Below are 22,265 nucleotides of genomic sequence, written 5' to 3' on the forward strand. Positions count from 1 at the left end.
TTCACGAATGTGACCTACAGAATTATACTATTTACCGGAATTGTAATAACATAAGCAAAACGACGGGTGCCACATGTGGAACAGGATCTGCTTACCCTTCCGGAGCACCTGAGATCACCCCCAGTTTTGGTGGGGTTCGTGTTGCTTAGTTTTTAGTTTTCTATGTTGTGTCATCTGTACTTTTATTTTTTGGCCATGGCCATGGCGTTGTCAGTTTGTTTTCGATCTATGAGTTTGACTGTCCCTCTGGTATCTTTCGTCCCTCTTTTATGTTGACCATTGTCATTTTGTATAGTTTCTTCTGTCACCTATTATAACATCGGACTCGTCCTAAGTTAGTAATCTCTAGCCTTTGTTGGTCTAGTGTGTTTTTAAAATTTTTAAGTTTTAAGTTTAAGTGTGGCGTCCATTTCGCTGAACTAGTATACATTATTGTTAGGGGCTAGCTAAAGCCCGCCTCCTGGAGCGGAATTTTCTCGCTGCGTTGAAGACCCATTAGTGGCCTTGGGCTGTTTTCTGCTCTTTGGTTGGGTTGTTGTCTCTTTGACACATTCCCTGTTTCCATTCTCAATTCTAAATAAACAGACTCAGCCTTTATAAAGTAAAGGAACATGAAAATTGATATTGTTTATCAATTTTGAAGGTATGACACACACCCTTGAATATTTTGCTTTTGATGACGATGACAAGAATCCTATGCCTGTAATGAATGGATCGATTCCAATGACAAAGGACGGTGATAATAGTACAGAAATTTACTTTTGTCACTACAAACCAATGGATTGTGGTAAGTAAAACTTAATCCTAATGCAATCATTTTGTATCAATGGTTCTGATTGGATGACAACAATCCTATGCCTGTAATTAATGGGTCGATGCAAATCACAAAGGACGGTGATAATAGTACAGAAATTTACTTTTGTCACTACAAACCAATGGATTGTGGTATGTAAAACTTAATCCTAATGCAATCATTTTGTATCATTGGTTCTTATTGGATGACAACAATCCTATGCCTGTAATGCATGGATCGATTCCAATGATGAAAGACGATGATAATAGTATAGAAATTCAATTTTTGTCACTATAAACCAATGGGTTGTGATCATTGGTTCTGATTGGATGACAACAATCCTATGTGTGTAATGAATGTATCGATTACAATGACGAAAGATGGTGTCTTGGAGTTTTGTTTTGTTAAACTTTTTTAAATACAGGTATGAATACTATTATTGGAATCTTTACTTTTGTACTATATATTTAGTTATTCAAAAAATAATCGAAGATATCAGGCTTATAATTAAGCACACAAGACGCGTTTTTCTTCTTCTTAGACTCATCAGTGGTGATCGAATCAAAATAGTTGTGAGGGCGAATTAATAGCAATGTTGAATATCATTAATATAAAAAAACCTAATAGTTGTCTAAAATCTGTCTAAGACTAGATGAACTTTAACAAGCAACCTTCGCTAAAGCTATAAAACTGTATCAGCTGAAATCTGTTGTTATTTGATATAAATCACCTAATGCTGGTTGGATAAACTGTCCATCTGCAGGTGTCCTAACTTGGAAAAACTAAATTTGAAACGTTACAAATTTCGTATTAATAGTAAAAACTTATTAAAGACACCAGGTTTAAAAACACAAAAACAAAAAATGTTGAGACTTTCACACAACATTTGAACAGTATTCGACCCCATTTATTGAAGAAGATCGAGTGGGTCAATACGGTCAAGTAAATTGTTTTGTTGACTGATGTTTACTTTGGCAATGGCGTTTTTCTTTTAGACTTATGATATACACTGCCGCTTGGTATTTTCAATAATACATTTTTCGATCTTGCAAATTTCTTAAATTTTACAAAATGAATCCCTGGTTATCTACATTTCTTATTATAGTATTTTTGATATCGAAAAAAGATAGAGATGAACAGTATATTTGGACAGGGTTTTGTAGCTTCTACATAACTAGCAACTCTCTATAAAGGCCGTCATGGTTGTATACACAAGCTATGGCCATCTGTGTCAGCTGCTAAATACATATATTATCGCAAGTACTGCGGGAAATGGGTCTACATAAGAACGGAAAGCTCAAAATGGAGAAAAAAAAATGAAATCATCTATCTTGTGGTATACCTTTTCGGAAATGAGCCATCCTTAAGTAAGACTGCTGTTCCCGGCAGATCTTATCAATTGAAACATATACTGTTGTATACAACTTACTTTTCTGATCCAAGGATGTGATGATGGGGATGGCAACACCGTTCTCGTTGGTAACAGAATAAAGAAAGGCTGTTCTTGGTTTACTTGCAAAGAGGAAGATGGCTTACGAATATTGACAGTGGATTCAGGTGGTAAGTAAAGGCAACAGTAGTATACCGCTGTTCGAAACTCATAAATCGATAGAGTTAAAAAATAATCCGGGTTACAAACTAAAACTGAGGGAAACGCATCAAATATAAGAGGAGAACAACGACACAACAAAAACACAACATTAAAATGTAACACACACAGAAACGAACTATAATATAACAATGGCCATTTTCCTGACTTGGTACAGGACATTTTAAGAAATCTTAAAAAATGGTGGGTTGAACCTGGTTTTGTGGCATGCCAAACCTCCCGCTTTTATGGCAACGTCAAACACAACACCAAAACGACAACATCACATGACAGGACCACAATACAAATAAATGGGAGAACATATAGGACAAAGAAACACACGAATAATAGCTAACAAAAGGTACTAGGCTTAAAACTCAACACGCCAGACGTGCGTCCCGTCCACACAAGACCAACCAGTGACGCTCAGACATGTTATTGATTCAAAATATCTATTTCGTACGAAACACAAAAACAGTCAATTAAACTGGAATAACAACATAGAAAAAAACCCCAAATAAATGGACAATTGGAATATCCTTCATTGAAATACTTTCAACGGTACGAAAACTAAAAGATATCTAGAAACATATACTACAAAGATATATATATATATCTACTATGTGTAAAATTCATACAGTTACATTATACTTATTATTTATCGGCTGCAAGACGAAACGCCGTTATAAGTTTTCAGTTTATGTAGAATTATTATCCCCGCGCACCATATTAATCTTAACTTTCTACACATTGTTTATTTATATGAAGCAAATGCACTGTGTCTAAACTACCCCGGCAAAAAATGTTTGGACTCGATAGTATCTAATGTCCGGCACGGTGACGGACAATCAACAGACAGAGAAAAGGTAGAATTTCTGTTTATTTATTTGTTTTTTAATGACATTGAAGAATAAACATACACATATAACTATTTTCGATTGTGTGATGTAATATTTTCTACAACCGTTCTAGATTAAAGGAGAAATGAGTAAAAAGGCACATGAAAATGGTGAATTGAGTGAACCTTGCTACGAATTTGTTTAATTTCTTTTTAAATTGTGCACATTGTACGGAAAGAAAAGTACGGAAAGAAAGATATTAACACAGAGATTGCATGGCTAGTCACTATGAGCACCTCAATTTTTGCATTTCTGTGCATGGAACGAAAGAAATGGGTCATGTCAAAATGGAAGGACCCTGTTTCGTCAATATTGTTTATTACATAAGGACTCGGTTTTGTCTCAGTATAGGACCCGGTTTTGTTTTGTTTTGAAACCACATATTTATGAAAAGCTACGTTAACACTGATCTGAACATTGCCCATGTGAATATGTGAGTCAAAAAGATGATATAAAGATGTTATTGCAATACAAACATGTCGTATTAAAATATATTTCCAACGGGATCTTTTCGAAATAAGGAGTAGACATTTTTTGAATGCAATACGTATTCTTTATTGAACTTATCTTCGAACTAAATTTAAATGGAAATAAATACTTTATAGCATGTACTTACATTAATCCCTTATGATATAAAAAAGAAGATGTGATGTGATTGCCAATGAGACAGCTCTTCACAAGAGACCAAATGACACAGAAATTAACAACTATAGGTCACCGTACGGCCTTCAACAATGAGCAAAGCCCATACCGCATAGTCAGCTATAAAAGGCCTCGAATTGACATTTGTAAAACAATTCAAACGAGGAAACTAACGGCTTAAATTATGTACAAAAAAAATGAACGAAAAACAAATATGTAACACAGCAACAAACGACAACCACTGAATTACAGGATCCTGACTTAGGACAGGTACATATATACGGAATATGGTGGGTTTAAACATGTTAGCGTGATCCCAACCCTCCCCCTTACCTGGGGAATTGGTGTAACAGTACAACATAAGAACGAATTATAAAAATCAGTTGAAAAAGGCTTAACTCATCAGATGGATACAAATAGAAATACATCTCACAAATGTTTGTTTATTTTCTATACTACTGTAATGATGTAAAAATAAGAAGATGTGGAATGATTGTGTTACCATATCAATTTATCAAAAGAGTAAGGATAGTATGCTTTACTACACTATACGCGATGTTTACAATATATTTACTCATTCGTTCATCCATTGACGGACAGTGAGAGAAAAAGATCCGTTTTGGAGGCCGTACTTTGACATTTTTATTTATTTCCATTTAAATTTAGTTCGAAGATAAGTTCAATAAGGTATACGTATAGCATTCAATGGTTTACTTTTACAAATTGTGACTTGGATGGAGAGTTGTCTCATTGGCACTCATACCACATCTTCTTATATCTATTAGAACGTTTTGGATATCTCAAATCAAAATGGTTGCCTCTCGAACGTGTATTTTATGTCCGCTTCGAAATACACAAGTTCTAAACTTCCCTATTAGAAACGAAATAATTATATCATGCCATGCTCTACGCTCATTTTAGCATGGGTAGTTAGGCATTATATTTGTCAATATTTTATACCTTGCTAACGCTTGGTTTAAAAATTTTAACAAATATAATGCCTACCTATGTTAAACTGAGCATTGAGCATGGCATGAACGAATTATTTCTTTTTATAAAAAAATATTGGTTTGCAACATTATAACGTCCAATATCTTCGTCTTCGTCTTCGTCTTCGTCGAACAACCTAAGTGGCAGTTTAGCCCGTGAAAATGACAATTAGACAATTTTCCATCAGAGACCAAATGACGTAAAAGTTAACAAATATAGAACTCCGTATGGCATCCAACAATGAGAAACACCCATACGGCATAGCAAGCTAAAGAAGGCCCCGAAATGAAAACTATAAAAAAAAACTAATGTGAAAACTAACGACCTGATTTATGAACAAAATAAAACACGAAAAACAAATACATGTATGATATACAGCAACAAAAGACAACCACCGATTTACAGGCTCCTGGATATGATACTGGCACATGCAGTATGGCGAGGTTGAACGTGTAAGCGCCCCCTCCCCCCCACAAACAAACAAGAAAAAAACTGGTATAACAGCACAACATATGAACAAAAATTCAGTGAGTTGAAAAAGGCTTAACTCATTTGATTACAGAGCCCCTATAGTAAATATGCGATTGGCGGCTGTCTCTGTTTTTTTCGTCGTTTATTAAATTTTATGATGGTATACGATATAGTTACATTATATCAGTGGCGGATCCAGGGGGTAGAGGGAGTACGCCGACCCCCCCCCCTTTTTTTTGGTGGCTAGAAATAATTATTTTATCATGTTTTTTACGATTTATAAATGATTTTTTTTAGCATAAAATCGTTACAAAAAGTTCCCCTTTCTACGTTCGGCGGTATAAAATCCGTTTATGAATACGCTCCTTTCAAAAATCATGGCCTCGGTCCGCCCTTGCATATTGATAATTTTAAACTTGACCAACGTGCTTAAATTGTAGAACATTTGTCAATGAACGATAATCATTATACAATGAAGAGATAAACCTATATATAATAGTTGTACTATATAGGGCAGTTGTTAACAACTTGATACTAGTGCATTAAAGAATTTGTTAATGTAAAAAAAAAGAAGAAAAAAAAAGAGATAAAACAACGTTTATTTATAAAATTACTAATCAAATAATCATCATTGCAATTGCCGGATGGCCTTAGACTATTATACTAACTTATATTTAGTATTATTGTAACAAGGAGGGGTAAACAGATTTATAACGCACTATTATTGTGATCCTTTGCGCCGCATGGAAATTCCTTTTCTTGGGCGATTCTGCATGCATATTCATTTTTCTTATTCTCTTGCTTTATAATGAACGTTTAGTTTCTGAATATTTATTTTCAAACGATCATACTGTCTCTCCCTTTAAGTAGAGCGGAACATATAGAAAACCATCTTGTTGTCCCAGAAAATCACATATAAAATGTGCGTCCTTAAATTTTCAAGGCCGTACACTATTTAAGTTTGAACACTTAAATTTACATAGTTGATATAAAAAAATCTAATTGCGTTACAAAACCGTCATTTCTTTTTCATTTTCCCTTTTTTTTTATACAAAACAAAATTGAGATTTGCTTTGTTCTAATATAGCAGGAATTCAAGTTTTTACGGATTCAAAAAGGTTATTTATAAGTTATCCTCTGAAAGAAAATGTTTTTCAACGATCCCTCAAACTGCTGTTGAACGCCATATTTTAATTTTCGTCATGCGATTATGCATTATTTTCTATGACAAAACCGGGTCTGCTTTGTGAAATTTAAGGACAAAACCGGGTCGTACACATTGACAAAACCGGGTGCTTCAATTTTGACATGACCCACTTCTTTCATTCCATGCACAGACATGCAAATATTGAGGTGTTCATAGTGACAAGTCTTGAAATCACCGAGTTAGTATCTTTCTTTCCGTACCTTTCTTTCCGTACAATGTGCTCAATTTAAAGAGTAATTAAACAAATTCGAGGCAGGGTTCACTCAATTCACCATTTTGATGTGCCTTATTACTTATTTCTCCATAAATCTAGAACGGTTGTAGAAAATATTACATCACACTATCGAAAATAGTTATATGTGTATGTATATTCTTCAATATCATTAAAACAACATATAAATAAACAGAATTTCTACCTTTCTCTGTCTGTTGATTGTCCGTCACCGTACCGGACGTTAGATACTATTGAGTCCAAACATTTTTCGCCGGGGTAGTTTAGACACAGTGAAATGGTTCATGTTTAAAACATCGCAAATTGAATTGACTTGAAATAGTAGTTGATATTATATATTATAAATGTTAATAGTTAATTGAAACACAAAATAATTATTATTCTATAAAAATACAAAATAATTATTATTCTATAAAAATACAAAATAATCATTATTGACTTAAATGTTTTTTTTATATAAGCTTTCTACCTTGGAGTAGAAATATACTGTATACAAATTTCACATTTATCACGATAAATTGGTTGCACGTGGGATTCTCTACACATTGCTTGCTTATTGTGTTTAAAGCTTTACTTTCAGATTCAAAATGTAAATAACACATTTATTTTATTTCAAATATCAGTAAATGTAAATACAAGAACTGAATGTTGTTTTTTTCTAATTTATTCTAAATGAAAGCAGGTGACTAATCAAATAAAAAGTATCTCAAAAAGATGATTTGTCATTCCTTTTATTTCGACCCCCCTCCCCCCCCCCCCCCCTGCAAAAAGGATTCAATTCTACAATGGAAATAATTTTTAAACCTATATAAACCAATTTATGTAAATGACAGAGAGACCAGCGAAAATTTCAGTTTTACAGTTTACCCCTTTGAAATATGGATACAAACATGCTAAACGAGACAGGCTCAAGAATTACTATAAGTTATCAAATTCAGTAACGTTAAGTTTTTCTCCTGTCATATTTTTATAATGTTAACTATGGAAAACTGCTTCAACAAGACTTATTATCTTAGCAAGAATTGTTAATACATTTTGTCATGTTATGATGAACTATTTGAAAGAATCAATTACCCATATTTTAGTTGAACGCTACTGTGTTTTAAGGTTGCATGGATGACAAAGGCAACTGTCGAAATGAAAGTGAAGTATGGATGGCTTCATATGGTGAAACATGTTATTCAAAGAGATGTCATAAAGTTGACAACGGGGTAAAAGTAGAGTTTCAAGTAAAAACAGACTACAGAGGTATATACATAAATCTTTCTATAAATTAAATATGTTACAATCATTTTGATAAGTACCAGGTCAGCCTGGACTATGAAACAGTTATTTCCAGCTCGCCCCATTGAAGATTGTTTTCACCAAACTTACTGTGGAGTTTAATACAATTGTCAATTTTTGCATTGGTAACATTTACTAAAATGATAACATGTAGAGATATGGTATTACGTAATTTCATAGCCGACCATACGGTATGGGTTTTTCTCATTGTTGAAGGCTGTACGGTTGCCTATAATTGCTTACATCCACTTCATTTGAAATTTGGTGGATAGTTGTCTCATTGGTAATCATACCACATCTCCTTATTTTATATCTATTCAATATTCGTCTATTAGGCTTATTTGAAATTCAGGTAAGCGGACTATTCTTGGAGTTGAGATGTTTGAACATCAAAAGAAAATATCAAATGTTTTTAGATTTAGCATTATTTTGAAAAAAAAGCCATTTAAATGTGCCTCAAATATTTTTTTGTGTGTAAAGGTTGCAAAGATGAAGATGTGTGTCGGCCACTTAATTATCATATTCAAAGGGGATGCTACAATTCAGTATGTACTGCCAGTCGAGGTTCACAAGATTGTCGTTTCCGAATGGTTAAAGCAGGTAAAGTAATGACAGCATTTTAAATTTCGTAGTTATTGCCTGGTTAACAAAAATCAGATTCCATTTTCATTTTGACTAAAAGAAATTTAAAAAATCTTGCATATGTAGTGAAGGATATTATGTTTGTAAAAATTATGTTTATTTTATAAGAAACATTTAATAACAGTGTTACTTGCCATGTATTTTGGCCGTAATGAGGAACATTTGTGTTTGCCAAAAACAAGCCGACGAATTATACGTTTCCTTTCGGACTCATCAAATTTACAAAGTGTTATTTTCACTTGATGATCAAAAACGACAAAAAAGTCATTTCACAACTTGTTTGTTCGTTATTACGTATTGGTTGATTTTAAAACTATACGAGTTACTCGAAGTACTGGTGATATGTTTGTTTTCTCTGTCATCGCTTCCAAAGGGCGACACCATATCTAACAACGTTACTGGGTTCGCCAAGTTCCTACTAGTGACATATGCAACTTGATATTACCTTGGATAAGTACACTGTGTTTATTGTCTGTTTGCTATTAGTACCGATTAGATGAGACAAGCGATTTTCACTTTTACTCTTATGCTGTGTTGTTTCACAACTGTCCAAAGCAAAAGGAAGGGTTGAGCACTAGTTAACATGTTTAACCCTAACACATTTTTTATATGATTATCCCATGGCAGGAGTCTGAAATCTAATTGTTGTTGTTGGTTGCTCTCTGTCATAATTGTTGTCTCCCTTGAAATCAAATGACATCTATTTTTCAGGTTGTAGTGATGGTAAGGGAAAATGTATTCCTATTGGTTCTGAATTTACCAAAAATTGCTTGACATACAAGTGTTCAGCAGCAACTACTAAATGCGGAATGAAATTCCTTCGAGGTGGTAAGTTTCCTCTCTACTTGTATTATAATGCAAATGTTTTATTATTGATGTATTATAAGAATGAATAATAACATTAATAGTACCAATTTCGCACCATATTCACATTTCGACAATTAACGTCTCTTCGGTGATGCTATTATAATGTTCTAGACCTTTAGTAAGTTGATTTTGGAAAATTACAAATTCGCAGTCATTTTTTTGTTCTTTTTTTTTTATCATAAAGGCTCTCCAGTTTTCATCGTTTCCTGTTTTGACGTTAATATTTTTTTTATATGGCAAACTTGTGTTGTCGACTTCACCTAAAAGAGTCAGTCACCAATGCTTCCTAAATGTTCATTGTTACATCTAAAAAGAGTCACCAATGCTTTCTAAATTTTCATGGTTACAATAAAATCTTTATTTTTATGGCCCCGCCGACTTATGTCGGGGCCGTATAGTGTTACCCTTATCCGTCATTCCGCAAAGAACAGTCGTACGGACTTTTTTTCCTAACGCCATTACATATTGAGGTGATTTTAAGGATTTGAGTCTACTTTTTGCATCGGCACTAAACACATTTATTTAAAAACCAGTTGTTGGCATGACACGGGTTATGTTCTTCTCATATATGTTATGATTGTATGATACTAAACCCCTAACGGGAAGGATTGTGCCTGATATTCATATGATGAAGACATAATCTTTCAATCAGTTTAATTGAAGTCTGGAGCTGGCATGTCAGTTAACTGCTAGTAGTCTGTTGTTATTTATGTATTATTGTCATTTTGTTTATTTTCTTTGGTTACATCTTCTGACATCAGACTCGGACTTCTCTTGAACTGAATTTTAATGTGCGTATTGTTATGCGTTTACTTTTCTACATTGGCTAGAGGTATAGGGGGAGGGTTGAGATCTCATAAACATGTTTAACCCCGCCGCATTTTTGCGCCTGTCCCAAGTCAGGAGCCTCTAGCCTTTGTTAGTCTTGTATTATTTTTAATTTTAGTTTCTTGTGTACAATTTGGAGTTTAGTATGGCGTTCATTATCACTGAACTAGTATATATATATTTGTTTAGGGGCCAGCTGAAGGACGCCTCCGGGTGCGGGAATTTCTCGCTGCATTGAAGACCTGTTGGTGACCTTCTGCTGTTGTTTGTTCTATGGTCGGGTTGTTGTCTCTTTGACACATTCCCCATTTCCATTCTCAATTTTATTAGATGAGTTACAGATCGAGTTTACGTTTCATACTGCTCTGCGGATTTTTGCCGAAATTACGAGTTTTGACTTCGAAAATTTCGTGATAATAACAGTTATACGGACTTTTCATTTAAAAGCCTTCAAATATTGAGCTGATTTTTATACGCCCGATTACGGGACGTATTATGATATAGCGTTGTCCATCCGTCCGTCCGTCTGTCCTTTCGTCGTCAACACTTGCAACAAAAATGCTTTGAACAATTTTCATGAAAATTTGGTTAATTGTTTATATCTATCGGCGTAAGCTCCCTTTCGATATCATAAATTTTAGATATTAAGTTTCTGATTTATGGGATTTTATTCATAAACGCTTTGAGCAGTTTTCATGAAACTTTGGGGACTTGTTTATATCTATTGAAACAAGATATTCCCCATTTCAAGTCTCAATTTTATTCCCCTTTTTTTATATAAATTTCTTATTTCTGATATGAAATTGTGGTGTTATGGAACTTAATTCGTTGAAAACTGTCCATTTTTCACACTTTGGACGGTTATAGAATGTTATTCGATCAAAAATCGAGGCCGCAAACTTAGTCAAACTTGAGGTAGCCTTAATAATGCCAAATTATTCATGTTTTGTGTCAATGGGTACAACTGTGTGTGCATCTTTTTTTCGTTTTTTCTTTTTTTTGGGGGCCGGGGGTGGGGGGGGGGGGGGGGGGGGGGTCTTCTTGAGCAAATTGAATGCTCACAGTATTTCTAGTTGATCATATAAATTCATTAAAAGCACGAAGACGGAATAAAAGGGTGACGGGCGTATCATGCGCTTTATTAGTTTGTGAGTCTACTATGATGAGTTACAGATCGAGTTTACGTTTGGTTCCGCTGCGCTGATTTTTTCCGAAATTACAAGCTTTTGACTTTAAAAATGTCCACTCCTAAAAATGGCTTCAAGCTTATTTTTGTGAGCGGGACCATTCGTGTCGTTCCGCCACATCTAGTTTTTGTATGAACTCATTGATAACCAAGCGTCGCATACTGTAAACCTGTTTACAATTAGTTTTATGCAATGAACACTGTTTTCATATTAAATGTGTTTCTTAAATTTAGCCATACCGTCAGCTAATACATAAGAAAAACTCCCTTATGCCAGAATGACCTATCGGTATAGCTGGTTCTTTCGATGTTAATAGCTATGGTGCAAATTTTTATCTAACTTTCAAAAACTTTTAGCACCAAATACAGTGATGCTTTTGAAATTCTTTTTTTATTGAAATTGTTAATCTATCTAATATTAATCAAGAAATTATATTTGCTAATAAAATTTGCAGTAAACTAAATATTTGACTTCAGTAGATACAACGCTAATAGAACAGCTGTATATAAATGACTATTTTAGTCTTGTTACTTGGTTTATTTGTAGCATGCAAGTATGACGGTGAATGTCATGCAGTTAATGCAGTGTGGCACCATGCCGCCTGCCATTGGTTAAAATGTACCATGACAAGGAAAGCGACTTCTGTATCATTCAACATTGATTCAGTTGAGCAAGGTAAGGCAAACACAGACCATTGTTGTATCAACTATATAGTTTAAGTACGTTTTCTTTTCCAACAGTCATATGAACGTGTAATAGCTGACTTTTGGGCTTCACATAAAACTCAAGTCGCTTTGCTAGGGTTAAGGATATTTTTTAATCAGTAAAGTAAAAGACCCAACTTGTGGAGCAAGGTAGTTACTGCTTTAGAACAAATCGTTTCAAATGTTCATAATGGTAAATCATACAGCGAATTTCTATACAACAGCTTACAAATTGTCAAAATGTCAAGTCTATTTCAATTTTATTCAACCTATTCAATACCAAATCTCAATAACTTCAATGGCTACTGGACATAAATATCTGTCCATTTCGAATCCGTTAGTCCTTCGAACTCAAACAAAGAAACTAACAACTCAGCACTGAATCTTTAAAGCAACCAATCAGGTTACTAGAAATCAAAATAACCATATCAATACCTCAATAATGTATGATAACGTTTCAATGTAATCAAAATTTAGAAAAGACAATATGTTCTGTAGTTTTATTTCACATTTACATTATTATACATCCTTATTTTAAAACTCCAATAGACACAAAATAAAGAGGCTATCACAAATGCATTCATCTAAAATTCATTCTAAATAGTGTTCCATATTTTCATCATCATTTCAAGACTCATAGCAACAAATGCAATGATGTTATTAGAGTTACCACCACGAAAAACCGAACAAGCAATCATTGATAGCCTGCACCATTTGCTATACTCCATTGCAGCGCTATATTGGTGAATGTGTAGTGGCTTGTACTAATCTTCAGAGTGATTTAGATTATTCAACCTCGGTCCTTAAAGTGTTGATTGCTTAAAGATGTTTTGCTAAAGGATCGTATTTAAATATTGCCGCTGATATTGTCAAGTTTTCTTTCAACTGTTCCTAGCGCGAACCATTTTATATAAAACACATTAGTTGATCTGCTTCTTTTGTGTCTCTTTGTCATCCCTTATAACGGCATGCTATGTATTAATTGGTATGTTATTTCCCCAAACGCCTTAATTCCCCTGTCGTAACAGAAGAGGACAAATTTGCGTTTAAGATAAATTATTTACATACCTCTCCAACAGAATAACGTTTCATCTTATGATCCAGTTTGGCATTAGTTTGGACATTTTGATTTCTAAAATATCTTCAAACTCAAACACACCACACCTCGCATTTAACCTCTTCTTATTGTTTGCTTAACGTCTAGTGGCAAGTATTTCATGCATGTTCAGGACGAGAACAAATCAACATGCATACAATAGGTAGGGCCTGTAATAGGGGTTGTCCGCGATGAAGGTCGGGAATTTTGGACTGCCACTAGAAAATGAGGGTATATTTGATAGGGACAGAAATTTAGCCTTGCAACAGGTTACTTACGGACCACCAAAGATTTGTTTCAATGGTTCTTAACGTGCAGAGCGTGTGGAACTCTTTCAAGACGAGGCATCGGATTTAACGTCCCCATTCTGACCCTACGGGGCTCCGTATTCATACATCCCGCATAGTAAAGGGACCCCCCACTTTGGCAAGGGTTTTACTGCCGATTGGAAGATCAGTCACCCTTGGGTGCCATCTCGAAATAAAAGTATGCATTGTTCAATAAAAGTGAATAATAAGAAAAAAAAAACGGAAAAGTAAGTGCGATGAGTAAACATACCAAGTGGTCAGTACAGAACGTTTCCGATTGCTTTCATGCTTTATATTCATAAGTTGAGAAAGATAACACTTTGTAAATGTTAACTTATTTTATACATACGTCTTAAGAATATCACTTGAATAACGAAATCCCTAGTGAATAATACTTTAAGGAACACTTAATGTAAGATATGTTATGCTTTCTTTCCAAGATCCCCTTATATTTTTTGTCAACAAAACCTGTACATTTCGAAACAAAATCTCCTTTCAAAAAATTATTAAAGCAATTTTTTTTTTAATGCTTTAGTTTCTATATATGAAGTATTATTATAAACAGTCCATTACTTTGTCATGCCAATGATATAAGTAGATTACGAAACCTTTTTAACGGTCGGAATTGACATTTCTGTCTTGTTCGCGATAATCACAACATGTTATACCAACAATATTTGCGAACATCTTTTTTGTAAAAGAAGATTTAACTCATGTTCAAATAAGGGAGCTACCAATTGATTTTTATAAGGGGGGTGGGGGCTAGGATAAAAAATTTTGTCCTGCATTTTTATTTAGTTGTAATCTCTATCCTGAAACATAAATTGTCATCCTGCCTTTTTTTTTTTGCCAAGTTGCTCATCCTGCCTTTTTTTTACTCAAAACTCTTTTTTTTTGTAATTTCATCCTAGCCCCCCCCCCCTTCCCTATAAAAATTAAATGATAGCTCCCTAATGTAAAGTATTTGACAAGACCTTGTCTTAAAGGCCTTCAAAAATTACCATTACTGTTATTAATTGCAGAAAGCAATTACAAAGAGAAATGCTATAAAGCTGGTGATAAAAAGTTAAATCACAAAAATACTGAACTCCGAGGAAAATCCAAAACGGAAAGTCCCTAATCAAATGGCAAAATCAAATGCACAAACACATCAAACGAATGGACAACAACTATCATATTCCTGAATTGGTACAGGCATTTTCTTATGTAGAAAATGGTGGATTGAACCTGGTTTTATAGCGCTAAACCTCTCACTTGTATGACAGTTGCATCATATTCCATTATATTGACAACGATGCGTGAATAAAACAAACAAACATAATAGGTAAAAGTGTCAAAATAGGGGTACAGCAGTTAACACCGTGTCACAATCTTAATCACAACAAAACCAAACAAATATTTAACAAAGAAGCACAAAAAAGCAAATATCACATTTAACAACCTCGTTCATTGCTTACTTATTTTTGTATTTTATTTATGTATGCCAATTCAACTCATAAAGGATCTAGGGATTTTAAGCACTGTGACCGAATCGTAATTTTAACATTAACCCCGGCGTAGAATCGCGTGTTTGACGTCAGAATGTAAACGTCACACAGGTAGAGATATACAATAATTTTGTCGTTCAAAGTATGCAAAAATTATAATAGAACAATAACAAAATGGCGGGATGTTTAAAGTACAGAGTCACGTCAAATGTATATCACCAAAAACAGACCAAACAGTAAAAGTAATATAAATAAAGATAAATAAAAGAACACTTAAACACGTTATTAAGATGATAAACAGCGTCAGTACGCAGAATCTATACTTCAAGACCATCATGTATTATTTGTGAAGTTGATACGGAATATTTATCAACAAGGTCTTGGTACCTTCCGATGAACTTTTTAAGAAAAAGGACGAGACGTTTTTTGACATACCCATGGTTCATCAACTTTCTGCTCAGACACTGGTGACGTTTAAGAAAGTCTGAGTAGGAGCTGCAAGCTCTTGCATACCGAATAAGTTGGGAAATGTATATCCCATATGTAGGTGAAGTTAGTATATTGCTACTAAGGTGGGGGAAATTGATAATTTTAAAATTAAAATCGTCTCGTTTGTCATAGATTCTGGTACTGAGATGACTGTGTATGTCAAATTCGAGGTATAAGTCTAAAAATGAGGCGGAGGGAGCCGTGTCTGTTGTTTCTTCAAAAAAAATTACCATTACTGTTATTAATTGACAGAATGCAATTACAAAGGGAAATGCTATAAAGCTGGTGATAAAGTGAAGGAAGGATGTTCCTCGAAACAATGTATTATTGATAAAGAAAAGAAGGTCGCTTATATGAGCACAGTTGCTGGAGGTACATTAAACATTTTGTAGATTTTATTTGTTTCTATATGAATACTATTGATAATTATACGGGGAATCAATGTCTATAATAGATCTTGTAATTTTTTTAACATCGGGTGTCAGAAGCTACATGTCATTAAAATGTTCAAGTTTGCAATACTAATATTTATCTTATTTCATATTTTAATACTATTATGTTATCTTACTAATATTTTGATACTTATATGGTATTTTACGTCAGCAAACTGAATGTCGTGCGTGCCAGTCGACAAAAATATATTTAGGAATTATTGTAACGAAAAGTAGAAGATACTGCAAGTGAAATAACGAAATTAAAAAAAAACACCACTATAACCTAATGATAAAAGACACAAAAGACAAACGGTAACTCGTAAATTATTGAAATAAAAATAAGCATTCATAAAAAAAATTGGTCGATGAGTTAATTTATTGTTACCATCAAAATACAAACACTAAATCTAATATCTTAAATGGCGACTACATTTATTTCGAGGATTAACTGTTCTAAAAACACCATTATTATCATTGATAGAATGTGCATACAATGGCAAATGCTATAAGGCTGGAGACAGAGTTACAGAAGGATGTTACACAAAACAGTGTATCTTTGATATAGATAAGAGGGCTACTTACATGAATATCGTTGATGGAGGTATCTTAATATATGAAGCGGTGTTAAACAGTTTAAAAAATTCATTTTTTTCATTTTTTTTCCAAAATTGTATTTAATGATAAGAGATTTTTAAACTTTTAACATAAATACAGGCAACAGCAGTATACCGCTGTTCGAAATTCATAAATCGATTGAGAAAAAACAAATCCGGGTTACAAACTTAAACTGAGGGAAACACATCAAATATAAGAGGAGAACAAAGACACAACAGAAACACTAAAATGCAACACACACAGAAACGAGCTATAAGATAACAATAGCCATTTTCCTGACTTGGTACAGGACATCTTTTAAGAAAAAAATGGTGGGTTGAACCTGATTTTGTGGCTAGCCAAACCACCCGCTTTAATTGCAATGTTAAATATAACACTAAAATAACAACATTACATAAACTCTTTCATTGTATTATTTTCTGTTTACGAAGAATTTTGTATTTCTTTGTTTCATAAATAAACATCTCATCATGCATTCACTACAAGTAACTAAAAGTACACAATAGGGTATGTATCATATTAGACTCAGTTTGATAGGACGTTGCAATGTGAGCCGGAATTATGCCAACGATTCGTCCAGCCAAAATTAAGAAAACAATATGCTTTCAGTAAAATAAACTGACTGTAAATTTTCCTATTTTTGATTATAACATTTTGACTGAGTGTTGATTTACACTCTTGATTCGTCCCTAATGTAGTTCATGCAGTTCCCTAAATGTTACATTGTCGTGTCTGTTTCTCAAGTTGTTGCACTTGTTGAAACTGATATTTAATTTCTATAAAACGATTCAAGTGAATTATTTTAACGATACCATTAGAATTACTTATCTAATCATGAGTTGTCATAATAATTTTAGCATTATAACATTTCCGGATAAACTCTCTATTTGATAATATGACTAAAAAGAAATTTTTGAGTAAACATCAACGAGATTGCAATCCTTAAGACACCAACAACCTACAGTCATCTGAAGGTTGATATACAATATTTAACAAAATACAAGTTTTTATACAATATGTCAAGCTTTTAATCGCTTCTAGAAGACAAAAGACGTGAACAAAAACATAAGGAGATGACCTTATTGCAAACGTCAACCTTTATAGTTTTGTTGTTTTTAAAACTATACTTTGAATGTAAATATATATTGAGTGAAAAAAATGATCTACAAGAATAAAACCAGAAAAAATGGTCAGAAAGCCTTTCAACAAAAATATTCTACCATAGATACAAAAAGCTGAACATGTATATATTTTTTGATTGTTATATAATACACTGATTATCTTTTATTCGAATCTAGGTTGTAAGTTTAATGGAAAATGCATTGGTGTTAACATGACTTGGAACAGTGGATGTACAGAATACACATGTCGTTGGTACAAGAATGGTTTCCGTCATGTTTTCAAACAGGAAGTAAAACAACAAAGTATGTTTTAATATATGAAATGATATTTTCTCAAATTAACAATATAGCGATCGACTGATAGTTGTTAGCTTAACTTCCAGAAAAAAAATATATTCCTTGCATATTCAGGCCCTTAATGCTTTAACAATTAGTTCAATAATTGAGTTCTGCAATGCTGGTATGTCGGCAAGAAAATAGCAAAATTAGGCATACCAATGCACTGAAAAAAAAGGATTTGTCGAAAGGAGGCAAGGATCTCCTTGCATTGCAGTATTAATATGTAAATGTATGATAAACCCGTTTTCTTATATTGCCTTTTTTCTTCACTACCCGTAGTTCTTTTTATGCAAATTGAAGTATAAAACTTCTTCAGAATACATATACAGTGTAGTATTGGCTGATGCCTCCAGATTGTTAAGGTTTGAACGGAGAAGGTAGATTTGAATTTTTGATTGGATGTTCATGGAATCAAAATAATGTATGATATAAAGGTAATTACGTAAATAGATCATTTTTGGATCTCTGAGAGTGTTACCTTTCATTTTGCGCATAAAAGTGTTTGAGGCTAAAAGTCCCCAAAACGTGTGATATGACTTCAATGCTAACAACATGTGCCTCTGGAACAATTTTCACGATTAAAATCCAGGGAGGCGTTATAACCTAGTGGTTATCACAATTTCACCAATCATGCTTCCATCAAAGCAAAGGTACCTTAGCTGATGGGCATATAAATAAACTTGCAATGTTCCAAATGAACTATTGTGACAAATATAATTTTTTGCAGTCAAAATATAGCTAATTCTGATATTAACTTTGATCAACGCACATGATAATTTAGAGTTGTACAGTGGAGGTGGTTGTTAGAGCTGCAATGCTATCATTTTTTTTTATTTGAACCTTACAATTAATCATTCGACTTATATGATGGGGGCTACTTATGAGGAATTGGTTGTATATTTAGTACGGTGCTTTAAAATTTCAGACTCTACTGTGTGTGAGCGATTATCAATTCTTCTGTTGTGAGTTTACTAAGAATGACATTGCTTGCAGCTTCTTTTTCTTGATTAACCTTAAGTTTAACTTTAAAAAAGAACAGGCAACTAAATTGGGCGGTAATTAATTCAAAGGACATACAAAAATCCTCAAAATGATCCAGTTTCGTAAATGGTTTACTTTGATATTACATACAACAGCTATTTTATGTTAATATCGGATACTTTCCTCTAATGTAAGTTTCCTAAGACTTTTTTGCATATCAAAATGATTATCAATGTTTTCCTTTTTTACAATCGAAAAAAAACTAACAGAACTTTTGACATTCAAGGATTTTAATTACAAAGACCAAGACATTTTTTATATCAGTTGTTTTTATATTTTAGAATGTCGGTTTCAAAATGATTGTGTTGAGGAAGGTGCTTGGAGAAAATATGGTTGTGTTGATTATGAGTGTAGTATTAAAACGACCGACAAAGCACAATATGCTTCAATGAATCCAGTTACTTATGGTAGGATTCTTAAACAGACACTATAGCTTACAACGCGGTATGGGTTTTGCTCATTGATGAAGGCCGTACGGTGACCTGTAGTTGTTAACTTCTATGCCATTTGATCGCTGGTGTAGAGATGTCTCATTGGCAAAAAAATCATAACACATCTTTTTATTTTTACAATTACAATATATTGGGTGAACAGGTTTCAGTATACACTGCTAATATATGAATACACTTTATAAAGTTCAAGCGTCCGAAGCACTTTTCTGGATTATCTCCATCAGAATCCCTAGAATTGAACATTTGAAAGTCAAGATAAGTATAAGTACGTAGAAACATGAAGAGCTATATGAACAAAAGGGATATAGAATAATAGCAAAATCCATTGAAGATCAACTTTGCACAATGGGGTTGAATCCTTAGATTTTTTAATTTTTTAATACAATGTAATTTCTTAATTTATCAACGGGACACTTTAGAAATGTTAGTTTTGAATCATGTCCGTTCCGATGCAGGAATTACTGAGCTGATGGTACATATATAGAATTATATTTCAAACGAATATGTTAATTAGGCAAATACAAAAATCACAAGTTTCTTTCACAAGTATAAAATTTGTTGATTTAGAGAAAAAGTGATACAGGTTTGGTGTTTAAACTTTCATTTAATTGATATTACCATCTTATTGACAACTATACAAACTCATAAAGATACAAGGCATATAATATAGTACGTCAGATTCACGTTTTATCTACACCAAACTAACGGGTGGCTCTCGAATCAAAATATTCAGAAGGACAAATTAATTATGAAGTTTTTTCATTAAAATAAACAGTACGTAAATATGCAGAAAATGACAGCAAAAATGAAACGGAAAAGCATATTCATGACAGCTACTAACGTTAACCGTGTTAATACTTTTCGATATTTTTAAATAAGTATTTCAATTCTGTCCCCTTGTAATCCATTCTATTAAGATATAATGCAACCAAGACGGTTTTCAATCTGAATATCAACCACTTCGTGAGGTTAATTAAGTATTAGAGATATCAAAAATTTGATTTGTGAATGAACATGATTTTGTGATATTATTTCACATTTGTTTGCTATAAAAATCTTTTCGATTTCAGATTGTTTTATTACAATTTTGATATAAAGAACCATTGAACATACCTCATATAATAATATGCGGCATCTACATTAAGAATATGTACAACAGACTGAAACCTTTTCCTGAAAAAATAGACAATACTGGTTATTCAAATCGCAATTGCTAAATGAAATACTTGTCATTACTTATAAGGACACACAATTACAAAATATTGCGTACCGTTATGTAGTTAGGTATTGCAAGGCATTTTATGTTACCCTTCTAAAACTATTTGTTCTGAATAAGTTTAACTGAATTTGTTTCAACAATCCCAATAAGTTCCACAATCAGAAAATTAATGAACTACATTCATTCTTAGAAACCAATAAAGGATATTGGAGTTTGGGTATGAACATTTAAATAAGAGGGACGAAAGATGCATATGGAATAACTAATAAGTTGATGACAAAATGACAACGACATTAGAAAACGAAAAACGACCAAATTACAAACAACAGTATACAAAACACAACATAGAAAACCAAAAACCGGGAGTGATTTCAGGTGCTCCGGTAGGGTAAGCAGATCCTGCTTCTCATTAGGCACCTGCATAATTGAAGCACATCATGATATAATTTTTTCTACGTTACACTTATTTTATAGCCTGTAAAGATAAAAACGGGAATTGCCTTGCCATCAATGAAGAAATAGAAGAGGATTGTTCACTCTATAGATGTGAAAGCCAGGCAAACAGCAAATTTCCACAGTTGGAAAGAGTTGGAGGAGGTTGTACCATTAAAATTTTTAATAGATATAACTTATATATATATATATATAAAACATTGATTATTATGTAGATTTGTTTTAAAATATATAAGTCCGGAAATTTCAATTTCAAAATAAAATTTACAGACAAAAGTTAGATTCTAATATAAACAAAAAGAGATTTTAAACATTTTACTTCATTTTTGATAGGTAAAAGTGCGATAAAAAGCCCCAAAAATGATTTGGGTTAAACTTTTTACGATTTGTAAAATTGATTTTCCGAAAATCTTCCAATCGAGCGGAGATACAATTAATACTACTGAAAAATAATAAATATTCATTGCTTTAAATAATATGAGAATAGATACAGTGCAAATGAGTTTAGTCTGTGTCATTTGGTCTCTTGTGGAGAGTTGCCTTATTGGAAATCATGACACATCTTCTTATTTTTATATTTAATACTAGTATATATTAATCCCTCCATACAAAGTTTCGGTAATATATTTCTTACTTGTTAAGCAGGATGTAAAGTCAATGGTGTTTGCAAAGATGAGAACTCAGTCTGGACTGAAGAAAGTTCCTGCGTTGATTATATATGTGAACGAGAGAAGAGAAGTGGTAACACAATTTATATGGTACAAAGACCAGTAAAAGTTGGTAAGAATACCCATGTTACTTACATTAGCTTCGAAGCGAAATACTCATTATTTTAATGCTCATCTATATTAAAATATGCTTTGAAATACAATAGTTA

The 22,265-nt window shown here is 33.1% G+C and overlaps 1 protein-coding gene across 1 annotated transcript in view; it reads left to right on the forward strand.

Moving 5' to 3' along the window:
- The window catches only part of LOC127702553 (uncharacterized), a 53,534-nt gene that overhangs the window by 26,531 nt on the left and 4,738 nt on the right, over positions 1-22,265 (forward strand). Inside the window, exons 9-20 of the mRNA XM_052206796.1 lie at positions 644-787; positions 2,237-2,353; positions 7,930-8,070; positions 8,587-8,706; positions 9,460-9,576; positions 12,177-12,305; positions 15,967-16,086; positions 16,630-16,749; positions 18,062-18,187; positions 19,546-19,671; positions 21,410-21,532; positions 22,034-22,168. Coding sequence (XP_052062756.1) covers positions 644-787; positions 2,237-2,353; positions 7,930-8,070; positions 8,587-8,706; positions 9,460-9,576; positions 12,177-12,305; positions 15,967-16,086; positions 16,630-16,749; positions 18,062-18,187; positions 19,546-19,671; positions 21,410-21,532; positions 22,034-22,168 — 1,518 coding nt within the window. The remainder of the gene's footprint in view (positions 1-643; positions 788-2,236; positions 2,354-7,929; positions 8,071-8,586; positions 8,707-9,459; positions 9,577-12,176; positions 12,306-15,966; positions 16,087-16,629; positions 16,750-18,061; positions 18,188-19,545; positions 19,672-21,409; positions 21,533-22,033; positions 22,169-22,265) is intronic.

This window comes from Mytilus californianus, unplaced genomic scaffold (genome assembly GCF_021869535.1).
Source record: "Mytilus californianus isolate M0D057914Y unplaced genomic scaffold, xbMytCali1.0.p SCAF_5, whole genome shotgun sequence".
In the NCBI taxonomy this organism is placed as follows: domain Eukaryota; kingdom Metazoa; phylum Mollusca; class Bivalvia; order Mytilida; family Mytilidae; genus Mytilus; species Mytilus californianus.